Source organism: Rhinopithecus bieti, unplaced genomic scaffold, assembly GCF_001698545.2.
Source record: "Rhinopithecus bieti isolate Rb0 unplaced genomic scaffold, ASM169854v2 scaffold_115, whole genome shotgun sequence".
In the NCBI taxonomy this organism is placed as follows: domain Eukaryota; kingdom Metazoa; phylum Chordata; class Mammalia; order Primates; family Cercopithecidae; genus Rhinopithecus; species Rhinopithecus bieti.
The window spans coordinates 1,864,336-1,874,458 of NW_016803181.1; the positions used below are offsets into that span (position 1 = coordinate 1,864,336).

The 10,123-nt window shown below is 34.7% G+C and overlaps 1 protein-coding gene across 1 annotated transcript in view; it reads right to left on the reverse strand.

The window, feature by feature from the left end:
* Window positions 1-10,123, reverse strand: part of FAM98B (family with sequence similarity 98 member B) — a 32,457-nt gene that overhangs the window by 11,351 nt on the left and 10,983 nt on the right. Inside the window, exons 2-4 of the mRNA XM_017868148.1 lie at window positions 7,518-7,663; window positions 6,260-6,394; window positions 973-1,151 (exon numbers count right to left, since the gene is read on the reverse strand). Coding sequence (XP_017723637.1) covers window positions 973-1,151; window positions 6,260-6,394; window positions 7,518-7,663 — 460 coding nt within the window. The remainder of the gene's footprint in view (window positions 1-972; window positions 1,152-6,259; window positions 6,395-7,517; window positions 7,664-10,123) is intronic.

Genomic DNA, 10,123 nt, shown 5'->3' on the forward strand with positions numbered 1-10,123 from the left:
TGAGCTGAGATTCACAGACTTACTCTCTGGTTTGTAAGTTCTACCAAAAAAAATTTTTTTAATATTCTGTTTCTATCTTAATGACAATATAATTCTCTTACATTCATTAAGACACACCTTATTTTTCAGTTCATAAATTATCAATGCAAAATAGATCTTTACTGAACAAGGATTTAGTTTAAGGCACTGTGTCTAAAATGGAGTTATGTACTTATTCTTGAAGGTTAGGCAATAATTTTATTTTCCTTTAAAATGAATCCTGTATTATTCCCCTAGAGGACTGCATATTTAACAAATGAAAGCCAGGAACTAGGCCAGAATTTGGTCTGTGAGAGTAGCATCCTCTCTAATATATGGCTTGACTGGGAATAAGAGTTGTTCACTAACTGGAAAAAAAAATGCCAAAGTACATAAGGTACATAGTTTGTAGTTGTTTTTAACTATCCCCATCAGGGTCCTAATTAATACATTCTTCCATTCATTATATAATGCATTTACTCTTACTAAACATTTATCCACCAAAAACTGTGCATGCTCACTGCTAAAGAAACCACACTGCAATTCTATTAACATCCATTTTTTTAAAAGTTTACTCTCCTTTGACTTTGTAGGATAACTCTACTTCTTTCTTCCTTTTCTCTTTCTCTTCTCTCTCTCTCTCTCTCTCTTTCTTTCTTTCTTATACTACATTACAACCCTGGTTAGGAAAGTGATCCTTAACTTTGCTAAGTGATTTCTATCATGTTAAACTCTGGCAAAGACGAAGGATTAAGATTTGATTCCTGAATATTAGCTACTGACAAATTAGGTCACAGGCCTGTTAGGTCTGAATCCAAAACTGGGTTAACATGAAGATAAACTCTTGAAATAAAATGTACACTGCATAATGATAGGGAATAGTTTCATTTTTAATATAGCACTTACATGTTAGCATTCAGTTGAATTTGGGGGAAAATAAAAAAAAGATAATACCTTTGATTCCACTTGGTTTAGCATATGTGGAATGTCAGAAGTTGTTGACTTGGGTATACCAAGTGTATCAAACATAGCTTGAACTTCCTGATAAATGTCACTATTTTTATCTAATTGAGAATTTTTATGTTTCTTGTTCTGTAGTATCTGTGAAGCTTGAAGTTCTGTACTTAAAAATACTAGAATAAAGAGAAAATAAATAATGTTAATACATGCGTAAGAATCTCTTAAAATATTTCACTGAAATTATTTATTCACTTAAAACAAGTATCAATACCAATAATGCCAACTTACAAAGATCCAAAGAATACCAACAGCTGTAGAACACTGTAAACTTATAAATGAAATCATTCCCTAGTCCATGGTGTTACTTTTTTTTTTAAATGAAATGAGAAAAAACAACTAAAGCTATATAAAATAGACACCCTATTAAAATGCATTTACACTGTACTTTAAATGGTTGATTCTTTTCACACTGGAGGAGCCCTAGTAGCTCCTACTGGAGTTAAGCAGGCAAAGATCCAGGCCCCACAAAACGGCAGCTTAACTTTCATCTACTTTACCTATAGAGGTTTAACCTAAGACTTAGTTTGAAACAGATGAATGGGTACAGAAAAAAGGGCACTAGAAGCGAAAAACTAAAATGAATTTATTTAATACTACCAGGAAAAAGAGAAATGGTTTATTTTATTCTCTTTGATTTCACACTAGCTGGTTTCAGTTCCATTTTAATTAACATATTAAATGATCTAGATTGCTATTTCAATAAGTACATGTTTACCAGGGACCTGTTCTGAGCCAGGAACGGTGTGAACAATGGGGATGCCAAGTCAAGGAAGATATGATGCCTACCCTCAAAGAGTATAAAATCCAGTAGTTGAGACCCACCACCAAATCAACAATTTAAGAACAGATAAGAATGTGTAAGACTCTGGTAAATTATTCTGTTTCATATGTACAGAGCATGCAGGTCAGGGGAGAACATATAGCTCTAACTTTAACTTATCTATAAGCACATAGAGCAATTTGAGTCAGGATAGACCACCCCAAACTGTTTACAAGTCCCTTTACTTTCACCGTTTCATCTAATCCTTTCAACAGCCATATTTAAGAAAATTACTCAAAAATCTTAAATGGTTATAGTCTTGTTTTAAAGAGACTCTTCACTACAGTAGGTAAGACTTTGTTTTTGGCTGGGCGTGGTGGCTCACGCCTATAATCCCAGCACTTTGGGAAGCCGAGGCAGGCAGTTCACCTGAGGTTAGGAGTTTAAAACGAGCCTGGCCAACATGGTAAAATCCCGACTCTACTAAAAGTACAAAAATTAGCCAAGCGCGGTGGCACGCGCCTGTAGGCCCAGCTACTAGAGAGGCTGAGGCAGGAGAATTGCTTGAACCCAGAGGCGAGGGCTGCACTGAGCCAAGATCGTGCTATTGCACTCCAGCCTGGGTGACAGAGCAAGATTCCATCTCAAAAAAGATAAATAAATAAAAATTCTTTGTTTTTATTTGTTTAAAATCAGACATAAACACCACAATTTAATATTGCAGTTTTAACTTCGGCTGAGTAGAAAATACACCTGAAAAACAATTTAAAAGTACAGGTAGGTGCCAGGGTCCCATTCTCTGAGATTCTGAACAGTAGATCCAGAAGTAGGAGTTGGGCATCTGTGTGTGGTTTGTTTTAGACCCAGTGTGACTGTCAAGGACAGGCAAGACTGATAGTCACTGGTTTAAAGACTTTTCCACGCAGTGTACATATGACAGTTTAAAGAATCAAATACCAAAATATTAACATCAATTATTAAACTTTAAGGCCAATATTAAATTTTCTTTATGAGGACTATACTAAGGTCCTTTTGACTTAAAAACTTCATTAAGACCAGGTGTGGTGGCTCAGGCCTGTAATCCCAGTATTTTGGGAGGCTAAGGTGGGAGGACAGTTTGGGCCCAGGAGTTTAAGACCCACCTGGACAACACAGACCCCATCTTTACAAAAGATTTTTTAAAAATTAGCTAGGCATGGTGCTGTATGCCTGTAGTCACAGCTATGCAGGCTGAGGGAAGAGGATTGCTTAAGCTCCAGAGTTTGCGGGAGACCAGCGAGCTACAATCACACTACTGCACTCCAGCCTGGGCGACACAGTGAGACCCCATCTTATAAAAAAACTTGATTAAAACAGATTATCAGTTTTTCAAAACTTTATATTTTAGACAGAACCTTGGCTGATGTCTATTGTTGCTGTATGGAAACATGCGTCCCCTATGTAAGAGTACAGACAAGAGTCTAGCATTTACGATGCTAATCCATGCAGATAGTAAGCAGTGTAGGGAAAAGTAAGCCTTCTTCCTTTTGCAGATCCTTAGATTCCCCCTCCCCAAAAGCAATCACCATTAATTTCTTGGGTACCCTTTTAGGCATGTGTGTGTATAGGTATTCAAGATACATAGTAGCCATCTACGTGCTTTTCTTTTATATAAACAAGAACATGCTATACATGTTCTGTATGTATATATATATATATTATTTGAGACGCAGTCTCGCGCTGTCGCCCAGGCTCGAGGGCAGTGGCGCGATCTCGGCTCACTGCAAGCTCCGCCTCCCGGGTTCATGCCATTCTCCTGCCTCAGCCTCCTGAGTAGCTGGGACTACAGGCGCCCGCCACCACGCCCGGCTAATTTTTTTTTTGTATTTTTAGTAGAGACGGGGTTTCACCGTGCTAGCCAGGATGGTATCGATCTCCTGACCTCGTGATCTGCCCGCCTCGGCCTCCCAAAGTGCTGGGATTACAGGCGTCAGCCACCGCACTCGGCCATGTTCTGTATATTTATTTTGTATTTACCAACATATCTTAGAGATCATTCCATATCAGCACATTTGATTTATCTGCATTCTTCCTGTTACCTATCTAGTGACATCACTGCATTAATGTACCATTTCTATTTATCTATATTTATGGACACTCAGGTTTCTGGTCTTTTTGCTACTACAATGTCATAATGCACATGGTTTTCTTTTATCTTTGTACACTTGGGGAAACAGATATATATTCATAGACAAAGAATTGCCAAGTCCAAAGGCCAAGTGATTTTTAATGTGACACTGAAAATGTGTCCTCCTAAGAGGCTGTACAAGCTATTCTCCCACCGCAGTCTAACGTCTGTAGTATACGAAAAGGCTTACTCCCCCAAACTTCTATTGATTTTTTGAGTGAAAAATGGTATCCTGTCATAAGTGATATTGTGCATCTTATGCTCAGAAGCAGTTAAAAAAATTTTTCTGTAGAATGCATGTTCATGTCTTATGTATTTTACACATTTTCTCAGTGAATTTTTATCTTTTTTGTCTTGATTTATAAAAGCTCTTTACATGGTACAGAATTTGGCCTTTTATTTTATACATGTTGCAAACACTTTCAAAAAGAACACAAAGAAGCTTATTATATCAATATGATTAAAACAGTTGAACTGAAGAAAGAATAGATGCTGGTAAGACTGTGAATTGGTATAACCTTTCTGGAGCAAAACATGGCAATATACATCTAGACCAGAGACTATTTAAAATGTTCACAATCTTTGCCTAAGTAAGCAAAAATATGAACAAGGAAATCATTTCAAAATAGAAAAAAATCCAAATACCTCCAAATTTGAAGTCTATTACACATAACGTTATGTCAATAGCAGAGCCAATTTATTTTTTCAAAAAAAAAGTGATAGGGAAATAAAGAGATAAACGATATATCAAATGAAGAGGAGGAGAAAAGCTGTAACAGGATCTTTATCTTATTTAAGAGTGAGTGAGAGTGTGAGAGTGTGTACACGTGTAGGTACACAGAAGACAAAGACACAATATTCTCTCTAGGGAGTGAAATTATAAATGCTTTTCTTCTTTATGTTTTATGTATTTTCTAAGATTTCTATAAGCATGTAATTTTTGAACATATAAAATTTACCATTTTAATCATTTTTAAGTATACAGTTCTATGACATCACCATCCATCTTCAGAACTTTTTCATCTTCCCCACTGAAACTCTGTACCCACTAAACACTAACTCCTCATCACCGCCCTCCTGAGCATGTTATTTTTATAATCAGAAAAACCAATATACTTCTCTTAAATCTCTTCTTTATTCCTGCTTGTACCAGAAACCTGTATCACTATAATTGCTAAGCTTCTTAGCAGCTAAGGAAAAAAGGGAACCATGATGGATTACATAATTCTCATTGAGTGATATTAAGGATATGCAAGTTCCTCTAGTAGGTGCTTCTTAGGTTCCTTTCTGTTCCAAAATACCTAAGAGTTACTGTGATCTCCCATTAACAGTGGTTCATTAAATCAGTGACTCGCACCAAATGGGAGGAAGATGGAGAACGGTGTATTGGGATGGAGAGAGAGGACATATAATTTTTATCCCCACTCAACACATACAAGGTAATTTCAATGCCAATACTTTTAACACCACTAAACACACACACACACACACACACACACACACACACACACAATTTCATCTCCAATGAAACAAACTTTATTAAAACACTAGCACCTAGGAGGAATATGTCACATGTAATCTTTTTATAAATGGTATAATCTGAAAGAGAAATCTTCAATAATAAAAGGTATTAGATTAGTCATTGTTTGTAGAACTTTAAAAACATTATAAAATTAACCCGAAGTAAAAAAATGATGAAAGGACCCAATACAAACATGGATCTACTATTTATGGCAATTGTTTGAATACAGTATGACCTATATTCCAAATCCCTCCCTGATGAAACTGGTCACATATAAGTGTCCTAAAGGCACAAATTTTATCTTTAAAAAAAAAAAAAAGCAAACAAACAACCCTCATATATCTCTAGTATCCAGAGCAGTTCCTGGTACAAGAGTAAGTGATCAACAATTTTTTTTTAACAAATTATCATCCAGTGCCTAGTTTCAGAGAGCTTTAAGATTAAATAGGACCTTGGAAATCATCAACTTTAGCCACATAGTCAGGAATAATAATAACAGATAGAATGAGATAAAGAAAAAATTACTAAAGTACTATATAAATCACAAACACAGGACATTCTACGTTGGCCAAATAAATCACAAGTGTTAGAAGGTATACTGGTAAAATTCATACTATATTATATAAACATTTCTGAGATAGCTTTGTATTTTAAGTAAAATATTAAAACCTTTTTAATATACAAAATGTCTAATGCTTCATTAATAAATCTTGACTTGAAAATAATAAAAACCACATCAAACACATGCATTTAAATGTTCAACATAACTTACATAGAAGTTTCAAACAGTCCTCCTTCTTTTTTAAGCGATCTTTAATATCTCCTGATATGAGTACAGAATATGGACATGCCATTTCTTTTAAAAAGCCACTTATCTCAAGCTGGAAGCTCTCTAGATCATCTCTTCCTTTAAAAAAAGAAAATCATAAAACATTTACTGAGCATTTACCATATAATCCAATACTATAAAATCTACTCGTTTATTTCCATTTTTACATTCAATTCTAAATTTTCACATTAAATCCTTAAATGTGTGATCACGAAGCTTATGTTAACAACTGAAATAGTAAAAGCATTATTATGGCTATAATTATTAATTCACTTCAGAGCAAATGATCCATTTCTACTGTATTTCTATATATTCAGAAAAATAAATGCAACCATTTAACCCTCAGTGCCTATCTTTATTTCATAATGTAATTACGTAGGCGGTCGTATTATATGTTTAGAATTCAACTTATTTTACTTTGCGTCAAGTGAACTGTTAGATCTGGCAAGGAAAAAACAACTGAAAAGTAAGGATAAGCTGGGTGCGGTAGCCCGTATCTGCAGTTTCAACTACTCAGGAGGGTGGGGTGAGAGGATTGCTTGAGCCCAGGAGTTCAAGTCCAGTCTGGGCACATAACAAGACCCCATCTCTTAAGAAAAAAAGGGATACCTTTCAAAGAAAAAGCTACTTTTGTGAATGCACAATTTTTAATTTTTTTTTATTATACTATTAATATCCGAAATTCTACCAAAGACCCACAGGACTTCAGTTACTAAGATGGTGATGAACTAAAGAAGCTTTATGAGCTAGTACAGAAGTTTTTAATAGAGGTATTCCTATGTGAATCCATAGCCTGAGCTACAAGCTTCAGAACACAAATTAGGAATTACATATGTATATAATATTTTAAGCCTTAATTCAACATGAGCACCATTCAAAATTAAACTTTTAAATAATCAAATTCAGACCCTACTTTTTCTAAAAAACTATACTAAGGTTTAGACAGAAGATATCAGAGCTGTCAGGAAGAAAAAAATAGCAGATAAACAGTAATTGCTTATAGTTTTATAGCAAATTTAAGTATCAATTTTGGATTAATATAAAATTTAATCCAAACATGTTTACTACCACATACTGAAATTCTTTGGAATATGTGATTTTTCTTTGTACACTGGACACATTACTGATAAAACTATAAACCATAAGTTATCAGTTTATTTTACTATTAAACAGAAAAGTAAATAAAACATAATGGCAATACCAGCAGACGTGATACTTTCTTCCAAGTTGCATAATGATTTTATTTGAGAGCCTAACCAAATACAGAGCTCTGAAAATTCAGGTGAAGATAATCCACCCTCTGCCGCCTTGGTAAGGGCTTGCTCTTCTAACAATGGTCCTTTATACCTAGAAAGGAAGAAATACAAGTTAAATACTAAATAAGCCAATCAAACAAAAAAACTTTCAATACTCTGTGTCAAGGTCTGCTGCTTGTTTTTGTAAATAAAATGTTATTGGAACACAGCCATTAAATGTATTAATCTACAAATTAGCTATGGCTGTTTCCACACTACAATGGAAGAGCTAAGTAGTTGTAACTGAAAATGATCACTACATGGCCTTTTAAAGAAATGGTTTGCTGATTCCTGCTCTATATAATTAACATTTAGCTTTTTTCCTACGTTTTAACATTCCACAGTAAAATTATCTACCAATTTTAAGATAAATTCCACAGATATCACAAAGTCAAATACAGCATAAAGTCTAATAACCTTACATTAATTACAATAAAAGTGTGATGGAAAAAAGCACAGATACAAATTACAAATTTAAAAAAGCTAAAGTTGAAAAGAACCTATTAGATCATTTTAATCTAAACCTTTTACTTTATATTATTTTATTTATTTACTTATTTGTTTATTTTTGAGACAGGGTCTCACTCTGTCACCCTGGCGGGAGTATAGTGACACAATCTGAGCTCACTGCAACCTCTGCCTCCTGGGTTCAAGCGATTCTCACGCCTCAGCCACCAGAGTAGCTAGGATTATGGGCACCCGCCACCACACACAGCTAATGTTTGTATTTTTAGTAGAAAGGAGGTTTAGCCATGTTGGCCAGGCTCTTCTGAGCTCAAGCAATCCACCCACCTCAGCCTCCCAAAGTGCTGGGATTACAGGTGTGAGCCACCGTGACTGGCCTCATTTATTTATAATTTCACACTTTTAAACATTTCTGCAAGTTGTATTTCACAAGAATCTTAAATTTTCAAAACACTATATACTATCAACTAAATTAGATGATCAGTTTTCTACTTTTATGGTTCTTTTTGTAACTGAACTTTTGTTAACATTATAAACTCATAGATAATATATGTGATGTGTTTTAATCCATTACAGTTATTATTCTTTTGATACTCAAATTCTTCTATGTCTGATTTGTAGTAGCCCATTCACATAGGCCAATGGAGCCCTTTGTCTTGTCCCCCATATTCTCTGAATACTTTCCTTGCTTTCTACATCATCTTCCTGCCTTAGACTTGGAATCAGGCATTTCTCCAAGAAGCCCCGATTCTTTTAATGGTATTTAGAGTACATAATCCGGTACCAAAGGCTGGGCACTGTTTCTATGCCTTTTTCAGAGCAACTATAGTAGGAGTTCATATTGCTATTTCCAACTGGCATTTAGAATTGTAGAGGTTTTACTTATTTTGTTTTACATTTTTATCTTCTCTTACAAGTCTTGTTTTAATAACATTTACAAATTCCTAATATATATTTAAATAGGAATAAATTACATATGGCTTCAGAATAGGAAATCTAGCTTACTACCAACAATAAAATTACAGTTTAATTTTTTTTATATTTACAACGTATTCCTGTAAGGATATACAGAAAAACCGTTCCCATGTGATTAAACCACCTACTCGATATATCAATAGACATTTGTGTTGTTCAGCTTTTAGTTTATGGGGATGTGTTTCTTTTTATTTCATTTTTGTCTTATAATTATGTAAAACATTAAAGCGGTTTCAAAGTCTAACTTCAAAAACAAAGGACTTCAGACAAATCTAGTTTGCAATTTTAATCTTGTATCCTCTACTCTGTTCCCTCCCTCCCCTCCAGGTGACCATATTTATTAGTTTGGGATTGTCCTTCCATCATGTTTTTCAACATAAATATATGCATTTTTGTCTCCTCTTTCAGATAAAAGGTAGCCTACTATATACTGTTCTAGTCCTTGCTTTAAACACATACATGCTCACACACACATACATTTACATTAGTAGAGATCAGTATTTAGAGATATTATTCAACCATGTTTTACAGTTATATACTACCCCACTGTCTGGATGCACCATATTTTATTTAATCAGCATCTACTAAAGGACACTTGGACTGTTTCCAGTGTTTTATTAACATAGTTCGGCAAATTTTTGTCAGTTTATATCTAGGATAGATTCCTAGAGGTGAGGCTGTTGGGTCAAAGGGTAAATAGATATGTAACTTTGCTAGATACTATGAAATTCTCCTGTAGAGGGGTTGTACCATCAAGGTATCAGAGTACCCATTCCCTCATCATTCACCAAAGTTGTCAAACTTTTGGGTTTTTGACCATCTGGTAACTCAGTATAGTTTTATCTACATTTCTCTTATGAGCAAGACATAGGGCATCTTTGCATATGTTTAAAGGCCACTTGCATTTCTTTTTCTTTGAATTCTCTGGTTATATCAGATGAAGGGTGAGTACAGGTATTTTCAAATCCTCATTTTGTAGGTAAAGAAACTTAAGACTTCATGACATTAGGAAACCTGCCTTTATGTAGCAGGCCAGGCACAGTGCTAGACATGCATATATATATATATATAT